General features: G+C 41.4%; 1 protein-coding gene across 6 annotated transcripts; it reads left to right on the plus strand.

Moving 5' to 3' along the window:
* The first annotated feature begins 10,495 nt into the window (after positions 1–10,495).
* On the plus strand, positions 10,496–22,298 carry LOC131242570 (phospholipase D delta-like). Of its 6 annotated transcripts, none has more exons than XM_058241289.1 (12): positions 10,496–10,811; positions 11,919–12,311; positions 12,404–13,657; positions 13,835–13,951; positions 15,731–15,925; positions 16,167–16,442; positions 16,904–16,972; positions 17,107–17,254; positions 18,370–18,518; positions 19,215–19,388; positions 20,392–20,589; positions 21,656–22,298. In XM_058241289.1, the coding sequence occupies exons 3-12, from the start codon at positions 12,707–12,709 to the stop codon at positions 21,947–21,949; spliced, it is 2,571 nt and encodes an 856-aa protein (XP_058097272.1). In that variant the 5' UTR covers positions 10,496–10,811; positions 11,919–12,311; positions 12,404–12,706; the 3' UTR covers positions 21,950–22,298. The 6 variants fall into 6 exon arrangements, with proteins under 6 accessions (XP_058097272.1, XP_058097274.1, XP_058097273.1 ...); XM_058241291.1 differs by having other exon boundaries at positions 11,919–12,210; XM_058241290.1 differs by having other exon boundaries at positions 11,919–11,987; positions 12,089–13,657.
* Positions 22,299–22,612: the final 314 nt, after the last annotated feature.

Here is a 22,612-nt window from a genome sequence, read left to right on the forward strand (position 1 = left end):
CATATATATCATTTGGGATCCATGTGTACAACGGATGCATCAAGGTGGGCCTCGCACAGATGGATTGCATGGAACGAAATACATATGTCACACGAGTTCCACATCCCACGGCCAAAGATTGGGTGATGAGGATAAATAAATACATCATGCTGGCCCACACTGCATATAGACGGTATGCTTATTCAACACATAATATCATATAGTAAGGAGGGCCCCACCGTCCAGTAGTTGCTGGACGATGTGAATAAGGAGTGCATGCATTAAGATGGGCACCTCGAATGGACCACAAAATATATCAAAGTGGGCCCAACAAATGGTTACAAAATACTTCAAAGTGGGCCTCATAACATGGGCCTCCTATACATTAAGGTGGGCCCCACTGGACGGGTCACAATAAATCAAGATGGGCCCCCTCACATGGTCATACGTACATCAAATGGGCCACACCAAATAAAAGTGGTGATAATGATTTCCACCATGTAAGTTCCTAATGTCCACCATAACATATGTTTCCCATCCAACATGTTCATAAATTAACGTAATGATAGATGAAGTGGAATAAATATCAGCTTAATAGGAAACTCCCATGGCCCCTTAGAAATTTTGAATGGTGGAAGTCATTGTCCCCTACCTTGAATGGTGGGGTCCACTTAAACTTTAGATCTGACTTATTTATTTATTTTTATTTATTTTTCTCAAGCCTGTTAAGACAAGCTTGCCAAATGGTTGGACGGTTTGGATGCAACACATGCATCAAGGGCGGGGTCCACATGAGCTATGGATCTGACTCATTATTTAGCTCACGCCATGAAATGAGCTTTCAAGATGGATAGACAGCTTGGATGCAACACATGCATTATGGTGGGTCCCATGAAGGCCCACAATCATATACATATACTATAATATAATATAAAATCTATATAATATATATACACACACACACACGCACACACATCAGCCCCACACGTGGGGTGGTCCCACCGTGCAGATGTGGACGGTGTAAGTAAAACACATACATCACTGGTGGGTTCCACGTGGGGCCCACCATAATGTTTAAATGCCGTCCAACCTGTTAATAGGGTCACATGATCATGGGACCCACTACAATATTTACTTGCATCCAATCTGTTGATAAAGTCACATGGGCCAGGGGCCCACTGTAATGTTTACTTGCCATACAACCTGTTTATAAGGTCACGTGGGCTAGAGGAGGGCCCACTGGACTGGGACACACTGCACTGTTTATTTGCCATCCAACTGTTCCTAAAGTCACGTGGACCAGGCCGGTCACGTGGACCAGGGGGGTAGGGCCCACCATAATGTTTATTTACGTCCAGACCTGGTCCGGTCGCGTGGACCAGGGGCGTCCACTAGAATGTTCATTTGCCACCTAAACTGTTCATAGGGTCACAGTTAGGGGGCCCACAGTGATGTGGTCCATAGATCCAGCCCACCCATTATGTGTGTCCCACTGGACTGACGATCCAAACCAAATTTCGACAACATCCAAAACTCATGTAGGCCCCACCAAGTGATTTTATATGTTTTGGCATGTCTTCACATGATTTTAAATGGTGTGGCCCACCTGAGTTCCGTATAAGGCTGATTTTTGGGGTGGAAACGTGGTATGAGGGGACCCATCAAATGCATGGTGTTGATGGCCGAAACGCATCAAGGTGGGGCCCACGGCTGGGGTCGTGAGGCCTGCCTCATCTGCAAGCGCCGCAGGCAATGCTTGCGCGTGCTTCTGATAGCAACAGCTGCTGCTGTCTATGTTTTTTTATTTTATGTTTTTCTCCAGTTTTTGGTATATGGGGCCCGCATCAGCAAGATCCACTCCAGCCAATGGTCCCTGTGGCTCGATACAAACCCATAGAGTCCAATATTGAGCTATTTTTGATATACAGGAGCACTAGGGAGTAAATCGAAGGTAGGAACACTGTTTCCTATACTATGGCCCGCCAGGAAACCAGATCAACCTCATTTTTTCTGTTCAATGCCTAAAATGATCTGAGGAAGAGGATGGATGGCCTGGATTATATAAAAACATCAAGGTGGGGCCTGTATGAGTGGCCCACCCAAAAAGAAAACTAAATATATATATTTTTGTTAGCCGTCAGTACACAGCCATGTCAATACACACACTCCATGTTAGACGCACCCCATTCCCACTCACTTCCAGCGTCCAGAGACGCTGGACGACATGGATTAATAGGGACATCATGGTGGGTCCCACATGCACATGGCTCACCTGTCTGGACCACCAAATATTTATGTTTTTCTTCCATCCGGGCCGCTAATGGGGTGGATGGCGTAGATTCAACACATTCATCCGATGGGTCCCACATGCAATATGATTCATGGTGGGCCACACATCACACAAGAAAAAAAAATGAGAAGGAGAGAGAGAGAAGTACCCACCAATCGGCCTTCTTCTTGGACTTTCTTCCTCCATCAACGCATCCTAGAGATCCAAAGGGTGCGATTCAATGGTCGAGATTGATTTCGGAGGGTGGAGATGAGAGTTAGAAAGGTGGGCCACACTAGCTCCTCTCATGGAGCCATGGACGTTGGGTGCTCCATGGGGTGTTGTTTGAAAAAATGGAGAGAGGAAATGAGAGGGAGAGAGGGGTGATGGGAGAGGAGTGATGGGAGAGAGGGATGTAAGGGTGTACTTGGGTAAGGGATAGAGTTGACTTTTAAGGGTTGCTTTGTACTTAGGGATGAGATAGATTAATGAGTGTACTTTGACAATTGAAGTGATTGATGTGATGGATTTTTCTAGGGATTGCAACGCGCGGTGTTTTTCCTCGAGCTGAACGCGGGCCAACATCTCTTAGCCTAGGTACCGAGTCGACACGTAATACGCGACATCAGAACCGTGGCGACGGCGCTGTTGCAATAATATAAGTCTCGGGTCGAGCCGACTCAGACCGATAAGATCCTGTCTCAGGATCGCGCGCAGACGCCGTTCATAGATCGCGAGTTGCCGAAATTCGATTGGGAGGACTGCAAAGGCATACGGAATGGTACGAGCTAGGATACGGGTCTTACATAATGAAAGCGCTTTATTCCGCAAGAATAATCAAGAGGAGTAAGAGGAACCAAAAAGGTTGATCGTAAACGTCCAGATTGATACAGATGATACTCAGGCAGAGACATATGCACATACAGAGGTATTATATTAGGTGGAGCAGCCACCTATGAGAAGGAACCCACCACGTGATCGTAGGTTACCAGCAAGATACAGGGACAACTCTAATATTACATATGCCCTCGTTACAGATGAAGGGGACCCGTCTACTATTCAGGAGGTTCTTGATGAGCCTGATGCAGAAAAGTTGAGGGCGACTATAGATGACAAGATAGAATCGTTGCACAAAAATCACACGTGGGAGCTGGTGGAGCTTCCAGTGAGCTGAAAAGCGATTGGATGCAAGTGGTTATTCAAAAGGAAACAAGATTGATACAAAGCAAGGTTGATAGCGAATGGTTATACTCAGAGAGAAGGAATCGACTTCACAGAATTATTCACGCTAGTGGTTAAGCAGGTATCTATCAGATTCGTGTTGGCACTGGTTGCCCAATACGATCTCAAGCTGGAACAGATGGACGTGAAGACTACATTCCTACACAGGGAATTGAAAGAGCAAATCTACATGAAGCAAACAGAAGACTACGAAGTTAAAGGGGCAGAGAAAAAAGTTTGCAGGTTAAATGAGGTTGTTGTACGGCCTGAAACGGTCGCCTAACATTGGTATAAAAAAATTGATTCTTTCATATTAAGTCAGAAATTTACTCGCAGTGAATACGATCACTGTGTCTACTACAAGAAACTGAGTTATAAAAGATTCATTATCCAGGGACATTCGAAATAAAAGATTTGGGGGCTACAAAAAGGGTTCTCGGCATAGATATTCATAAAAATAGGAAGAAGAGCAGACTTTGGTTATCATAGGCTACCTTGAAAAGGTATTGATCAAGTATGGGATGGACTAAGCAAAACCAGTGAGCATTCCCTACGCGACCCACTTCAAACTTTCATAAGAACAATATCCTAAATCAAATGAGGAAAAACAGATTATGTCTCTTGCGCCTTATTCGAATGCAGTTGGCAGTTTAATATATGTCCTAGTCTGTATGAGACCAGTTATTTCATGGATAGTTGGTGTTGTGAGCAGATACATGTCAAACCCTGGCAGATAACATTAGGAAGCGGTGAAATGACTACTTCGATACATTCACGGTACGAAAGACTGCGTCTTAACTTTTAAGAAAACATGGACAAAGTTGGTAGGGTATGTAGATTCCGACTACGCATGCAGTGTGGATTCAAAAAAGTCTACTTCAGGATACCTGTTTATACTAGCGGGTAGAGCAATCAGTTGGATGTCGAAGCTTCAGTCCGTGGTGGCTCTTTCCACGATCGAAGCAGAATATATGGCAGTGACGGAAATGTTTAAAAAAGGTGTTTGACTCAGAGGCATGATAAATCAGTTGGGACTTCAGCGGGAGGCTGTGCCGGTTAACTATGATAGCGAGAGCGCTATCAATTTGGCTAAAAATTCTGTTTATCACTTACACACTAAACACATTGATGTTCGTCACCCCTTTATCTGACAGGTGCTTGAGGAAGGAGGCATAACACTGGAGAAGATTCACACCAGCATGAATCCAACAGACATGCTCACCAAGGTCGTTCCTAAATAGAAGTTTAAGTTCTGTGCAACTTCTTTAGGCTTAGCGATGACATAAAAGAATGATGGAGTGTGCTCGAGAAGCGTTGATTGAAGCTACGATACGATACAAAGATAAGAGGAGAGGTTAACAAGCTACACGGTTGAAGATTGAAGACACGGTGAAGATTATTGTCAAATGGATGTCTTAAATCATCAACGCGCTGCTCAACTGTTCGAGGGTCCATTCGACCAGTCAAGGCCCGCTTAACTCGAAGTCCAGCAAGCATGTATTTTGGGTTTTTGGGACGCTCGACCAGTCGAGGGGGTCCTTCGACAAGTCGAAGCCTTGGCTCGACTAATCGAAGGTTACACAGTCAGCATGCGGACTGCATAAATTTGAATCGGTTTCCTGACTTTTCCAAAGGAAGTGCATGAGTAGAGTTTCCTAAACTATAAATAGGGGTCCCTAGTTGTAACGTCTTGGATTTTCATTGTTTTGGATTTCCAAAAATCCTTAAAATTTTTTTAGTAATTAACTTATATTATCATTGACTGACCGCTACTGATCAATGTTAATCAATACGCATATGGAACCAGTAAAAAACCACACAAGCCCGATTAATCAACCATAAGAAACCAACGAATTCGCCCGATCATTTGAACATCAAATTTAGCCCCATGATTTACTCATATAGGGTCAAAAATCTAACTGACCCATCGCTAACTAATTAAGACAATCATAAATAAATTGAAGATCTAACTGAAGCCGAGTCAAATAAGGCCTGGATCTTAGCTAATAGACCAAATGAACCCTGTTACTCTTTTAGCCTAAAACCGACGGTTTAGAGTAATCATGACCAAATCTCCACTTTCACTAGTTATAAATAGGTCACTCTATGAACATAGTTAATCTAAACCTTAATTAGTGCCCACGAAAAATCTCAATACCTAATTCATTCTAAAAATGCCCCGATTCTCCAAACAAGCTCTAGACCGCTCGTTGGTGGGCCACTAGTTACAAAACTATAGAATAATGTCCGTCTTATTGGGCTTGACGTCCATCACAGGAGTAGGACCTGAGTACTGTCCAGAACTGCTCAACTTGAGCCAAAAGATGAGTGTATGAGAAGTGCAAATACAAAGGAAGAAGTTGAAACTTAAGTGAATTAGGTCATCTACTCTTACGCAAAGTTAAAGATTTTGGACCGTCGGTTTGCGACCAAACTTCACATGTGAAGTAAGGATATTTCTCTGCTCATATCCGTATAGCCGCGGCCTCGATCGACCCTCGATGACCATTGAATAGACTTCTAATTATATATGTCGATCGGCGCATCCAAATGACGGGCCGATCATGTCCATACGTAGATCATTATTAAGGCTAACTATCCTACGGTGTATATCAATATGTACACCCCATAGTGGGCCCTAAAGCCTAGAAAGACTCTCTCATAGGTCTAGTATAGTAAAAACCCAATACTTGGGGCCATTTCCACCAAATCTGGCATTATAAAAGGGCCTCATTTGGGCACCCCCTCTCCCCATACGATTTGCCCTAGAAGAGAGAGAAGAGAGAAATGGGAGAAGAGAAGGAGGAGAGTAAAGAGAGGAAGGGTGAGTGAAGAAAGGAGAGAAGGTGGACCATAGGCAAGGTGGGGCCTAAGAGAAGTCGATCCTTGCAACTCCTTCTTCCTCTAGAGATCTCACATCCACCGCTCTAAATTCGAATTCCAACCAATTGGGGAGGTAAGCACCCATCTTCTTGAGATCCTTTGTGTTGAGCCAGATGTTACATGTAATCCTAACATGCAAAGTTCCTTTGACTTAGGGTCTTTACGAATCCACCCGTAAGTTGGCAATCCTAGGTCGTTTTCCAAGAATCCTTAGGATCCATTGGTGGGGACTATTATCCTTAGGTGTCATAGCACCAATTATACCATGAGTCTAATGATTTTGTTTGTTTGGGATGTTATATTGGAGAATCTAGAGAGGACCTAGGGATTGTATGTTTGTTGGAATTGTATGGATTTGCATGTTTAGTTCTCATTTGATTTTGATCTTGCCTCTCACATGATTTAGTATATGGATGATTGCATGCTCATGTTTGTTTGATTCTTTTTCCCTATATGTGTTGTTTCATAGTATGTAGAATTTATTACTCTTGTGCATTTGATTCCTTAAGATGTAGAAAGTGCATAACTTCCTCACAAACCCACACAGTTCACATGCACCTTGTTCATGATAATGTAGCTTGCTTGTAGAAGTGTTTGGATTGTATGTTGAGATGTATGCAAACATGATACTATTATGTTAATTGATAATCTTGATGGTTGGCATGCTATGAATCATCATCAAACCCTTAGGTTGGTTGGGAACATGAGGAGAGATGGTAGTCCCATTGGTAGGGCTACATTGAGGCTAAACCCGTGAGTCTGGTTGGGTGCGTATGGGCGGCAGTAGTTCGACTACGTGGGTCTCTTGCACCTGATGTCGTTCGTCACGTGCCCGCCTGACTCGTGCGGTCTAATCTATTTACTGACCAATCTTGATTGTTAACCCTGGTTGCTCACATATATATGGAACTTGGAATAACTTACAACTGTTGTAGCCCATCAATAACTACTTGAAGTCGATCCACTGCCTCATGAGCCGGGCATGGTGGAATGAGACATTGTGTCTGAGCTGTCGGCTTACGCTGAGGTGACGAACCTCCCCGTAATGACCGCGAGCGATCCCAGTTCTCAGCACTCCCCATTGGCTTGAAGTCGGGGATGGGGAACCCGACAGGATCACGGATCGCAGTGCCCTGGCCTCGCGCATTGAGGGGCCTTGGAATCGCAACCAATTGAGGGCATTGATATGCGAGGTGTATCAGATTTTCCAATCTGCTGGATGAATTGACTTAACTAAGAACTCGGTTAACATTATCATTGCATTGCACTAGCTAGGTTGGCGACTCGGCAGTCGAGGTCGCTCTGAGGGAGTGTTGACATACGCGATCGTTAGACGGAGTCACTCGAGAGAGCGTTGTGACGAGGGCATATATCATATCATCCACCATGCATGTGCATTAATAAGATTAGTTAGGTATTTGTGAATGATTGATTTTCATTAAATTCATAATACAACTGATGCTTGTTACAACTTAAGGCTAATAGCACCCACCGAGTTGATCACTCACTCCCATTCTGGGACGGTGTTTTAAAACACCAACCAGACTTGCCCATAGATACAGGTGATGCAGATTACGTGGAGCCTGGTGATGCGAGCTTCGAGGAGGAGGACGAGTTCTCCTACTTCCAGTTGATGAGCGAGACTTCATCGGATCAGTAGATGGGATGTTGGATCGCTGAGTAGTGGATAATGCGTCATTCTTTTTGGACATGCTATCCTTTTGTGATTTTATTGGGCAACACTTTGTGTGACCCGTTTACATTCTTTTGGACTCGTATATACTTAGTCTCTTTTATTTTAGTAGACTTATGTGGTTGTGCTTTATATTTCAGGAAATTCCAGGTTGCGCATTAAAACCTGATTTAAGAAAACCGGTTATAAGTGACCCCGGGAACTCGAAAGTTGAGTGTATGCTCGACCCTCAATTTCCAGGGCGTTACACTAGTGCTATTCTAATAGATTCTAAGGCTTCATAAAGGTTTTCTAAGGGTTTCTAAAAGGGTTATAGGGTTATCAAAGGGTGTAGCAAGGGTGAAATTCGAGGTTGTTCAAATCGGGTAAGTCTTCTCTCTTTCTAATTTTTATTTCATAGTGGATTTCTGTCGCTTTGTGTCGTGGTTTTTTCCCACAAGGGTTTTTCACGTTAAATCTTTGCGTTCTCTTGTGCTTGTTTGACGTTATTGGATTACTATCCTAGATCTAGATCTGTATGATTTTACAGCAAAAATTCCCAACAGAACCCAATCTCATATAGATGAAATGAGAACAAATATTATTGATTGAACACTCACCATTAAAAACTCCCAAAGGCTACAAAAGCTTTGGATAATGCATATTTGTTTTTTCCTCGACTATGAGACTTAATCATCAGGTTAGATATCAAATAAACATTATAGCAGGGCTTAAGAGGTTTTCAGCTGTGAACATTCAATCGCTACAGTTTCCCGTGGTGTGATCGACATAAGATTTAGATCCTCTCCATTTTTGGATCAAAGTCCTAAAATAATCCGAAAAAAAAGAAGACACATACATGCACAAAGAGCAGCGACTACTAACCACCTGCCCGGTAACGGAGTTCCCAGCCAACCGCGTCCTGAATGAACCGGTGCGGATTAGGTGTTACACAGGGCAACAGTTAGCGGGTGCTATCAGTACTGTAAGGCCCAACTTGGTGATATGTTGTATATACATCCTGTCCATCCATTTTTACAGCCCATTTTAGTGAGCATCCCAAAAATCAAGGCTATCTAAATATCAGGTGGACCAAACTACAAGAAACAGTGACGATTGAATGCTCACCGTTAAAAACTTTCCAAGGCCCACTTAGGTAAATCAGTAATGTTTATTTTCTATCTAACCCGTTGATAATTTCAACCATAACTGGATGGAGAAAAATACAAGGATTAGCTGGATCCAAAACTTTTGTGGCCTATGAAAAGCTTTTAATAGTCATTCACCACTTTTTCCGAATGGGGAGGTCTACCAGATATTTAGATCTGTTTAAAATTTGGGATAACATCCTTAAGCGAGCTGAAAAAACGGATGGACGCCGTGGATACGAAACAAATTAATCAAGGTGGGCCCCACACGGTAAAGGTAACACCCACTAATGTGTTACCCGGGTAACAGCTAATGCACTCTCAATAATTTAGGGCTGTCAACGGGCCGGGACTGGGTAAGCCTCGGTTGAATTTTGATCTGTTTCGGGCTGGCCCTATTCAATATTCTGGTTTTTAAGCCCGAGCCCGGCCCATTAACACACCTACCGAGGATGAACGTGGACGGTTACGTATTCTGAATCTTTATCGGCCATTTGTAAGCCATCAACTGGTACCGGCGAACATGCCGGCCACGTGTACGGCAGATGAGATTCAGCATGGGAACCGCTGCAAGCAACGGATGGTCGGACTAACCAAGGAGAAAAACTTTGATACTCTGGCAGAGTGTGTTGCATGACACGCAGGCGCTTGGAAACTGCTAAGAAATTGCACACGTGGCACCAAGGAAGTTATATCTTGGGTTTCATTTTACAATGTTTATTTGATCACCTGAATATCGGATTGGTGGGCGTTTAATGTACGGTTAAAAATGAAAAATATCCAATGTTACTATTTCAGCAAACCAATGTCGACGATTCAGGAGTTAGAATTGTTCCGAAAATTTTATTTTGGGACTATGACTTGTGATTTTACAATTTGTTTCAGTTTAGTTTGAGTTAGTGCAGGGCACGTGTACAATTTCGAAGTGCATGCGTATCAATCGCCATTGTCTGCCAGAGTACGTATTCAACCCACGATGTCAACAGCTGCGAGGCGCGCTCCTCGAGGATTGCCGCACCAAGAGCGTCTGATCGTACACGTAGCACTCTTGCAAGGGACACGATCCATGCATTTTGCCAGCTTAATATAGGGTGTGGTCCAAAAAATGAAGCAGACACAAATATCAGGTGGACCACCCCACAGGAAGCATCATCTTTTGCAAAACGTATGGACGGTTGGATATAATCCACGGTCAGCATTCAACTAAAAAAAAATCTACGGTTACTATTATATTTTCAGCACGATAATCATATTGTGACCGATCCATAGAATCACCCAGAAAATTAACGGTTTCCCTTCCACAAGAACTCCCACAACTCCCACTGCAGGGCTCACGAGGAGACGCACGATGGCGATTACATGTCGCTCGACGCACGCAAAACAAAACACGAATCCCGCGAGAGTTGCCGAAGTAACCGCTCTATCAGCCAATACCAACGGCTCTACTCCGTCCCGAGAGAGAGAGAGAGAGAGACTGCGAGAGATGCATTCCCGACCAAAGGCTCCCAAATCCTCCCGTTTCTCGACGGTCTTCCATTTTCATGCAAACCTCATCCCTTCAGTGCAATAACAACGCCACCCGTCTCTCCTTCTCTAATCCAACGGCTACCATCTTTCCATTCCATCCACTTCTCTTCAGGTGAGAGAGAGAATTGCTGATTCGAAAACTTCCATTTTTCCTCTTCTTCTTCCTTTTTTTTTTTTTCTCTCTCCTCTTTTCTCTAATAACATCACATACGCATTGGGGCTTGGGTCGTTCTGATTTTTTTTTATTTTTTATTATTTTTTTTTCGATTTCTTTTGTGGACTGCCGTAGGACTTGGTTGCGTGGATTTGCGATTTGGGTTGTTAAGAAAAACCGCGTTTTCTTCATTTGTATGCGTTTTCTATGATTGAATGGTTGTTTTGATACGCGGCTCTACTTCTTGTTTAAGTGCAATGAGGAGAGACAACCTTTCGGAGAGAGAGAAAGAGAGAGACAAAGAGAGACGACGGGACTTGGGCCGTTCTAAATGTTCGGTCTTTCTTGATTTCTATGCGTTGGTATGGTTTTAATGGTTGATTCCGTATGTGGGTTTTGAGTTTTTGGGCTATTGTATTGCTTAGAGACTACACTTTCCCAAGATTTTTTTTTTTTTTAACAGTTCTGCATGTTTTTACTTGGGTTCTTCTCCAGTTTTAGTATAGCAGGCTATAAATTGGGATTTGGGTATGGTGAGTTTTCTGCAATTGTTGGGTTTAATGGATGGTTTTGGATGTTGGCATGTGAATTTGGATTTTGGTTATTCTTAAAGATGCTGCTTTCTTGATTTCTATGCTTTTCCATGGCTCTTAATGGCTTATTTGGTGCCCACCACATAGACTTTGTTGTGAGGCGTGTATGGAAATCCATTTTTGTTTTTCTATCTGCACTGTCCCATGTTTGTGTGTGTGTGTGTGTGTGTGTGTGTGTGTGTGTATCAAACATCGGTGCTTTTAGGTGGATACTTCAGCTCTTTTATGGCTTTAGCACAGGAAAACATAATTGCGATTTGTTTCTTGATTTATATGTTTTTATATGGTTCTAATGGCGGATCGCATATCAGCAGAGACATACATGCACGGATTCACACTCTTTTTTTTGTTATGTAGCACACATGCTTGAAAAAATGTTGAATGATTTTTTTTATTTTTTTATTTTTTTAAAATTCTTTGAGCAACTCTGATTATTATTATTATTATTTTTGTTCCTGCTGTTTGTTTTCAGGAAATGCCATATTCTGAGTTGGTGGTAAAAATAGTTCTGGTGTTGAAGAGGATAAGTATATTCTGAAGTGTATGATGGGCTTTGAGATTTGGGAATTGAGTTTTCGATATTTTAATGAAGTGAACATTAGCAGAGTATAACTTATATCTTCGTTTCATTTGTCTTCTCAGATTTATTTCGCTGTTGGGTAGTCCTAGCATCAGGGGGTTTAGTACTCTGAAAAATCATGGCGTATAGTTAAAATGACCAATCCAAGATCTGATTAATGTTGTGATATGGAGTTTATCAGGAGGTGATGTCTTAACTCGTTCGCAATTTGCTTGTAGAAGTTTTTGGGGTTTTGGGCTAGTAATGTTTTCTATGCTAGCTGGTGGTTGCCACTTTAAAGGATTGGTGTGTGATCTATCTAACAACTTTCTGTAAGTTGTATGGTTTTTTTCAGGAGTTGATTCGTTGCTAAGGTTTTGTTTTTTATTTTTTTGAAGCTTACAATTAGCGGTTTCGAAGACGGCGAGTTTCTTTTATAGCGGCACTACAATTAGCTCTTTCCAAGACAGCAATTTTCTTTTATAGCGGCATTAAGTAAATAACTAAATATACAAAGCTTTGAGTTTGACCGGAGAAACATGTGGATTTTATTGTTTTAAGGTTTGCCTTAGCTATACAATAGATTTTGGAGAGGCTCTAGCTTTGAACGGTAAGTATTCGTTCAGGTTATGAATCTGTTGTCAGGAAGAATTGGCGTTATTTTTTAGTTTTGATATAGCCTCTGATCTTGGTAGCTCAAAATGTCTGCTTCCCCAACCCATGCTCCGGAGAGTGGTGCAAAGGGGGTGGGGGCTCCCGAGAAGATCGTGTTCTTACATGGTGATTTGGATCTGTGGATTTATGAAGCCAAATCGCTTCCAAATATGGATTTGATGTCTGAGAGGATGAGAAGATGTTTTACTATGTTTGGGTCTTGTAAATCACCATTTGGGAATAAAGACAAACAAAGAAGCAGGCATGCTATTATTACCAGTGATCCTTACGTATCTGTTTGTCTGGCGGGAGCGACAATCGCACAAACTAGAGTAATCGCCAACTGTGAGGATCCAACTTGGGAAGAACATTTCTTTGTACCAGTGGCCCACCCTGTTGCAAGAGTGGAGTTTCAGGTCAAGGATAATGATATTCTTGGAGCCCAGCTTATTGGGATAGTGTCGATACCTGTAGAGACAATCCTATCCGGAAATATGGTCAAAGGTTGGTTCCCCGTGGTTGGCCCTTATGGGAATTCCATGAAACAACAGCCGGAGTTGTATCTGTCGTTGAAGTTTAGGCCTTTTGAAAACAACCCCTTGTATAAAGATGGTGTTGGTGCTGGGCCTGAGTACTCGGGGGTGCCCAATACATACTTCCCGCTTCGCACAGGAGGTAAAGTCACGCTTTATCAAGATGCTCACGTTCCTGATGAGATGCTTCCTGAGATTCAGCTAGATAATGGACGGGTTTTTCGTCAAGGTAAGTGTTGGGAAGACATCTGCCATGCCATATTGGAAGCTCATCACCTTATCTATATTGTTGGGTGGTCAATTTATCACCGTGTGAAGCTTGTAAGGGAGCCATCTAAGCCGTTACCCAGTGGAGGAGAACTATCCCTTGGGGATTTGTTGAAGTACAAATCAGCAGAAGGCGTTCGCGTAATTTTGCTAATTTGGGATGACAAAACCTCACATGACAGATTCCTCTTGAAGACGGTAATGGTCTCCCCTCCTTTTCTTTAACTATTTTCCATGAGCATTTGCTTCTAGTTTCCTTTTCTTATCTGAAATGGTGAGGACAGTATCTGGTTTTTTAATTGTGTGTGGTGAGGGGAGCCACCTTTACTTGAATAAATTATAAGATAGAAGGGTGACATGGGTTTTTGAATGCAGGAAGGTGTTATGCAAACTCACGATGAAGAAACTCGGAAGTTTTTTAAACACTCGACCGTCCATTGCGTGCTTTGTCCTCGTTATGCCAGCAACAAGCTTAGTATCTTCAAGCAACAGGTAAAGTATAAATATGTTCTTCATATTTAAAGGACAAAGTAATTGCAATAATTTATTGTGAAATGATTTTTGCTATTTCATGTCATTGTACGTGGGGCTTGTTCATGGATTCGGAGGGATTTGTGGGGATTTTATTTTTTATTTTATATATATATATATATATATATAGTTTGTTGGGGGGAAGGGTAGCAAGTATTTTGAGGGATTTGGATTTCAGAGGAATCAAGATCCCTCAAAATAACCTTTTTTGCATTCACCTCAAAGCTGATTTGCAAAATCCACTGGATTACATAGGATTTGAAATCCATGCTGCCAAAGGAGCCCTTAGTCAAATGGAGCTTTACAAAAGTGGTACAAACTACACATCCAAGTATGGTACACTTTGGATTGACCTCCCATGTGGACCAATCAAAGTGTAGGTGGGTAATTACTTGTGTGTGTTAGATTGTTTATGAGGCTCTTGTTGTTGATATTATCACGTTTTAGTTATTGTTTCACTATCATTGACGATCCAAAGAAAACACACAAGCAATGTGAAAATAATGCATAATAAAGCATTATACGTCTGTTTGTTTCAATTCTGTTTTACATCACGCTAAAGAATTCCATTGCGAGGAAACTTTCATGCGACAATATTTTCAGAGATTCCAATGATTATTAAGACAATATTGGATAAGTAGTCCTGTTAAGATAATCTCTACCATATGTAATGGCAATAACTTTGGACATTTTTGTCCTCGCAAGTAGTCTTCACAACAGTGGCTAAGAGAGGATAAATTTGTCACAAAATGTAGCTGCTTGGAATGGTTGAGATTTTACGACACAAGGGATAGCATATATTGCACCCGCTTCCTTTTACTTCTTTTAATGCGTGTAGCTCTCATCAATTAGACACATGAGGCATAGGGAGATTGTGAGACAAAGGCTCTGTTGGGCGCACATTGATTATTGTGATATCCATTTTGTACATTTGTCGCTTTGGTGCATGTTAGGACATCAGCCTGAAAATTAGGTGAATCGGGGATTTGAGTGGGGCCACAGCAAGGGAAATAGTGAGGATGGGTCTCCCACCATTCCCTTCTGTCTCTTTGTATAGCACACACATGCTTGCAGCCCCATCTCTCCTTTGCCTCTCTCCTTTTTTCTCTCTCCCATATGAATCTCCCCCTTTTCTCTCTCCCCTCCTTGCTCCACATAAGTAGCACATGCCATACCCCTAGTCTAGATTAATGCGAGCACTTGTTCTGATGATAGTTGAGCTTCAGTATTTAAGGAAGCAAGTGATGCCAGTAGATAGCCAGAAGGAGCAAGACATGAATTATAATCCATTCCTCCGAAATGATTGTGGTTTTTTGCATCCAGAAAGTTCAACCAACTTAAATGGAAGTGCTATAAGTGCAGAGGACAACATTGATCACTGACAATCATAATGGATGAAAAACAGGAGTTACTGATTCAAACTATGCCGTCCATCAATCTGACAAGATGGGTTTTTTTCTTTTTTCTTTTTTTCTCACAGAACTATGTGAAACTTATATTGTTGTTACATCAGGATTCCAAAACTATAAAAGCATTAGAGATTTTTTCTTTTTATGCTTCTGAACAAGCGCCAACTATTTGCTTTCTGACTATTTATAAGTTTCGGTATCTTCTGTCTTCCTATGAAACATGCTACTGTTGAACTTCTATTCTTTTTGCATTCTGATTTTAGATTCAAAGGGAAGCATGTAAAATTTTTACGATCACTATTACTGATCTGAATGTATCCTCTTTATCCAGGTTGTAGGAACCTTATTTACGCACCATCAGAAGTGTGTGCTTCTCGACACACAAGCATCTGGAAATAACAGGAAAATAACTGCTTTCATCGGCGGTCTGGATCTCTGTGACGGTCGATATGACACTCCTGAACACAGGCTCTTTCAAGATCTTAGCACTGTCTTTGCGGGCGACTTTCATAATCCTACATTTCCAGTAAGTGCTAATGTTACATATCCAACCATTGTTGCAATCATCGCTGCCATGTGATTTCGTCATAGTAACATTTAGCCTGTGAAGTTATGCGCATCTCTGGCCATGATTTTTGAAACTGCCATCAGATATTCATGCAATAGCTTTCATGATTTAATGAATATCTGTCAGATTGTTTTCTATATTTGGGTTATGGGTGGGAGATTAGTTTTTCATAGTTCTTTTTTGCCTGTAATCTGTACAGGCTCGTGCCCGGTGTCCTAGACAGCCATGGCATGATTTACATTGCAAGATAGAAGGCCCTGCTGCTTATGATGTAATGACAAATTTTGAACAGCGGTGGAGAAAGGCTACAAAATGGCGAGAATTCAGGCTTAAAAAGGTCACGCATTGGCATGATGATGCTTTACTAAAGCTAGATCGTATTTCATGGATAGTTACTCCATCTTCCTCTACTTCTAAGGATGATGGTTGCATGCATGTTAAAAATGAAGACGATCCTGAAAATTGGCATGTGCAGGTTTGGAAAGAAATGCATCATTCTTGTAAAAAAAATTGCTTACCGAGCATTGCTGAGCCCACATACACTACATCTGGGCGCATGTGCCGGCATGGTGCTTCTGTATGACATCCAACCACGCATCTGGGTGCCACAACATTGATCTCCCGGCCCAAAAATCAGTCCAGTCCATTTATCACGAGGACTGCATGGGCGCATTGAATATGGATGGTTCATTGTTGTCACTTTTTTTGTAATTCGTCGACTGATTTCTTACATGTGTGGCCCATCTGATGAATCGACCAGGTCATCCACATGGTGGGTCCCACCTGACCTAAAGCTAGGATCTCCCATGCGTGCCAGGTTGGTGCATGTGGCCACACGTAGAGGTGCAGACTTGGCAAATTTCCTACATGTGGGTTTATGTTTTGGACAAATCCAGCAGTGAATGTCAAACTGCAGTGTCTCTTTCTTTTTGCTAGGTATTCCGATCAATTGATTCTGGATCTGTTAAAGGATTCCCAAAATCTGTTCAAGAAGCCGAGGAAAAGGTTAGGACAGATCTCTGTTCTCCAAGGAGTCCACATTTCTAGTTTTTGTTGAAACTGTGATGAGTTCAGAGCTAATTCTGTTCTCTGTTCTTTTTTATTATTTATTTTCCTCTGCTTTTTTTTTTTTTTTTCAGAATCTTGTCTGTGGAAAGAACTTGAAAATCGACAGGAGTATCCACTCAGCTTATGTGAATGCGATAAGATCTGCGCAACATTTCATATACATAGAGAACCAGTACTTCCTTGGATCTTCTTACTACTGGCCATCATACAAAAATGCAGGTTTATATTATGTCAAGCACATTTCTCTGTTGGTTGCATTCATATTAATTGTTTCACTCATTTATAGCTTACGAACAGATTCTGAATAAAAACGATCATTGAGTTCATTGTTTAAGAGAGCATGTGGGCAGCTCTGATAAAATCAGGTTGGATCAGCCCTATCTTCTTCTCTTTTTCTTTTTCTTTTTCTGTTTTGGGTGGGAGCCAGATGAATTGGATGAGGTGTCTTTACAAAGGTTTCTCCACTTCCCTGCTGAGTGTTTACTATTTTGGATAAACCCAAATGTGCACAAAATGTTGGATTCAAATCTCTGTGGGTAGAAGATCTGAAAAAACTGGATTCACCCCTCTTTCCAAGCAGGCTTTATATATGTTTTTCAACCGCTGAATGATTCTTTACCTCTCCTGGAACCACTCTTAGGTTTGTCTTGTTCTTGATATTCTTGGATTGCGATTTCTGAAATTTCACAGTCTATGTTACATTTCCCCCTCTCCTTTTAACGATGTCTATTTGAAACTTCACAAGTTATCACTGTATCTGCTGGACAGGCCAGAAGTCATGTTTGAATGGTCACAATTTGAAGTTGGTTTTCTCTTGTGGCTTCAGTAATTCTCAGTGCATGCTTATATCCTTTATCAGTTTTAAAGCCTACAAAAAGATATTTCATGATAAATGTTTATGACACGCTGTTTAACTTCAACCTGTAATCAAGATTTCATTATTTGTAATCCAAAATTTTATTGATCCACCTGCTAAGTTTGGTTGTTGATGAAGCTACACATGGTGGCAATCTTCTTTCTCTTGTGCTTGCTTAACTGGCAAACATTATTGGCTCATTCATTTAGATCAAAACAGATGATTTCAAAATTTATATTTTGCTTTGTGCCGGACGGCATAATATAGAGAATCCTCTTGGAATTTATTGGGGATGAAAGATTAGTTGTCTCAAAAGATTAGCATGATGAAGGCTGACAATGGCTATTACCCATTTTTCAAGTTTAGACATTTTGAATCCAAACTTTCATGTTCAGTACCCATGAAGAATTCATTTCTGGACTTCCTACCTAGCTGTACAATTTTAATATTGAAATGACAGTCGTATTGTTTTGATCAGGTGCGGATAATTTAGTGCCTATGGAACTGGCCCTGAAAATTGCTAGCAAAATAAGCGCAAATGAACGTTTTGCAGTGTATGTAGTGCTACCAATGTGGCCGGAAGGTGTCCCAAGTAGTGGTGCTGTTCAGGAAATTCTCTTTTGGCAGGTTAGGTTATTTATGTTTCTTTCTCATTGCATACAACCATTATGTTATGCTCGTTGATAGCGTTTTTTGCTCAAGGCCCAAGCATTCAATGCCCTTAAATTATGATTTGAAAACACATTTTAGTTACGAAGACTTGTTTGTTCTCATTGGAGGGGAATTATTGGGCTCTGAACCTCAACAAATTGCTGAGGTCCAGGACTTAGGAGGAGTCCATACATGTGTTGCCTACAGTTTGGTGATCTGACCTTTGATCCGATGGGCCCTGCTTTGGGTAGGGATGCCCTGAAAATCTCCTGGGTTGAAACATTGTAATCCTGTTGGCCCATTTTCCATTGAATACGGAATTCTCTTTTATTCCCTTAACCATCTATTTGTAGGCCACTGATTGAAGGTTTAAGATTTGAATCTGAGAGGTTTTGGGGACATCCCTCATCTATGGTGGGGGCAATCACATTATGGTCTGGGCTCCCAAACCAACAAAAAATTTGCATCAGGGCCATGCACCCATCTTATAAAATGCATCGGCCTCCCATTAAATTGGCCTTCTGCATTTAATTTTGTTAATTAATGCCCATTCTAGTTTTCTTTTCTATGTTGTATCCATTTCACATGGATGATCCTGCACTTATATCATGTATGATGACTCCAAAAGCTATATCAATATCCAGTTTCTAACACATCCCTTGTGTCGCTCAGGGGCAAACAATGGAAATGATGTATAGAATTGTTGCACAAGCAATTCAGAAAGCGGGCCTTTCAAATAAAAGTCACCCGCAGGACTATTTGAACTTTTACTGTCTTGGAAAGCGTGAAATTGGTCAGCTTGAAAGATCAGACTCATCAACTAGCAACAGTGAAAGCAATGCTTCGGTATGCTCCTTCGGTAGAGCTAGTGAAACCAATGCTTTGGTGTGCTTCGGTATAGTCATATGCATTAGTTTTTAATTTCTCTATGATCCATTTGGTATGGTCATATGCATTTAAATTTTTATTTATTTATTTATTTGCAATGGACTTTGTTCTTGCTACTGAAGTTGAGAATAGGAGTTGCCTGGAAGCAATCAGGACTTGTGGGGCATGTGGTATAGGCAATTGGTATGCTCATTTGCATTTTAAATTACTAGAATTGTCTGCACTGTCTCACCTTTTAAATAAATAAATGAATAATAGTGATAATAACAAAGCATCTAAATGTTTGCCTTTCCAAGAAATTGAGACACCGTGTTGTCCTTTTGGTTTCATTATGTCATTTTGGTGTTGGATGTTTAAGGAAATCAGCATCTTATTTTTAAAAAAAAGTGTGAGGAGATCAGACATTCCAATAAAACATGAAAGGATGCTGCTGTCCAGGTCACCTGATTCGTACATTCTCAAGATGATGGCAACAGTTTAAGCCACAAAAGATGAAGAAAAATAAATCTTTTGGGGCTGATTCATAAATTCTCAAGATGCTGCTGTCCATGCCACGTGATTCGTACATTCTCAAGATGATGGTAACAGTTTAAGCCACAAAAGATTTTTTTTAAAAAAATCTTTTGGGGCACAAATTCCAACAAACCATTTAGATGTTTTATATCTTTCAAAGGAAAAAAAAAAAAAACCATTTAGATGTTTTCCTCTCTAATAGGAACTGCTTCCACAGTTGACTCTAGGCATGCTATGATGAAGAGGTATATTGGATCTTCCAATGACCAAAATACCGTTGATATCATCTATCTTAAATGAGTGCACATCTTACCACCCATATTCAATGATATGCTGAAATGAGAAAGCAAAGCATTTTAAGGAGAATACACTGTTGTTTTCTGGCGATTTTAAAAAATGAAAGGCATGCTGGTTGCCTATGGCATAACACGAGAACTTCTTTTTGCAGGGCATGGCTCAAAAGTTCAGAAGATTTATGATTTACGTTCATTCCAAAGGAATGGTAGTTGATGACGAGTATGTAGTCGTGGGATCTGCCAACATTAACCAAAGATCTTTGGATGGTTCAAGAGACACGGAAATTGCTATGGGTGCTTATCAACCCAATTATACATGGGCTGGAAGGCAGGGTCATCCACATGGAGAGGTTAGAAACTCTTCAAGTTTTCAACTTAGTCTCAACTTCAGTAGTCCGTATACAACGTGTGAATGCATGCTAAATAAAGTCCACTCATTGCATGTTGAAGTATTCGTGTCCCTGTGTCTGCCTGCATGTATACCATGGTCTTAAAACTCAATTTCAGACTTGGAACTTGGTGGACCTGTACAGTTTTCTTTTTTTCTTGTTCTGAAAACCTAGCACGAGATTTCTTTTAAAGTCTCCTTGTTTTCAAGTAGCCCAGCCCTCTAGGGCTAGGGCTTGGGCTCCTAATCTTGGGCTAAGGGCCAGGCCCTGGGTTGAAATCTAGACCCAGTGTCTGGACCAGGTAGGCCAGGGCCAGTGATGAATTGCCCGGCCCGGTCCAATCATCAAATGGGTCACTGTTATACAAAAGTATGGATGATTTGAATTTGAAGACACTTGGGTATAAAATCACTTTTGGATCTATGGCCATGTTTCTATGATTGAAACCATTTATATGATGGGATTAATCGTGGATGGAGGGGATACTACAAAATACTTCTTAGATTTGGACTATTTCCAGCCATTGATCATGTTACTTTTTTCTTGACAGGGCCTGCCCTATAGGGTTAGGGCCAGGGCTGATGCATTTCTAGCCGGATTAGAGCCAGGGCTGGGCTAGGGCTAGGGTTTGGCCAGGGGCAACCCTAGCCCGGCCCATAGCCACCCCTTTTTTAAGGGACTGTTAAAGGCTGTCTTGAGTTTTCAAACAGATTGACCAATTTTTGTTATTGATTCAGTGGATTTTTACAGAAGGTTCATTCTCTTTTTGTTGTTCGATTTATATGTCAAGTACTAAACTCAGCTGTCACCTGTTGCTGACATTTTAAAAAGAACTCAGCTGTGTCATGCTAGTTTGGGCACTGAACAAGTTGTGAGTCAGTTTGTATACATATATTCATGCACACGTACATCTACATAATATTTTTGTATACTCGTTTGATAAAATACCAATACAGGAGTTTGAATTTTAGAGCATGGAGAAGCATTTAGATGTTGAGTGATCATTCATGTACATGTGTACACACAGGTATATGGCTATCGGATGTCACTTTGGGCGGAGCACCTAGGCTTCTTGGAGGATTCATTCCAAGAACCACAGACAATTGAGTGTGTTAGCCGCATAAATGATCTGGCTGAACACAACTGGCAGACGTATGTATCCCCGGATAACAGTGCAATGAAGGGACACCTGCTTAAGTACCCAGTTCAGGTGGAGAGAGATGGGAATGTGGGGCCATTGCCTGGATTTGAATTCTTTCCTGATGTGGGTGGCAAGATCCTGGGAGCACACAGCACTCTTCCGGATGCTCTGACCACATGACGTGGTCTATCAATTCATGGCTGGCTGTTTTGATCAAAAGGCAAAGTGCAGAGATTGGGAGCTTGCTGGTGCTGATTTTCCAATGTGCGTGATCTGAGACAGAGATCAGTCATATAGTTTGTAAAATGAAGAATCGTGATCGGGTTATGGGTCAGTGTCTGTCAGTGAATGCTGATTGCCAGACCAATGACATGGTGTGATGCATGCAAGCCGCACCCACCAAACATGAACTTTGATAATTGAAGAAGAGATGTGATACTGATCCCGTTGGTTTGTTTGTTATATACTAATTGTATCTGTATCTTGTGTACCTCATTTCTTACACGGAAATTAGATTTCTCAAAGTGAATTCCTGCTGGTTAGTGTAGCTGATTGTGCAAGTAGGTATTTATAATGGAAGATGATACAAGTACAGGAAAACTGATAACAAAAATTCGGTCTGGGCCATCCTTACAATTGTCCAATCGAAAAGATCCAATGTTGATGGGAATGTGGGGTGTTCCAAACACGGTCATTAGAAAAGAAATTTCATCGACGAGTCCAGTAAGATTATTCAGTGGCAAAAAGATCATTTCAAACTTTTGAATGAACGAAGGTGTTGGTGGGCCGGGTCTTCATGCGGCTCAGAGTTGGCCCATACCCCTCGTGTCCAGATCAGTCAAG

This window comes from Magnolia sinica, chromosome 4 (assembly GCF_029962835.1).
Source record: "Magnolia sinica isolate HGM2019 chromosome 4, MsV1, whole genome shotgun sequence".
Classification (NCBI taxonomy): domain Eukaryota; kingdom Viridiplantae; phylum Streptophyta; class Magnoliopsida; order Magnoliales; family Magnoliaceae; genus Magnolia; species Magnolia sinica.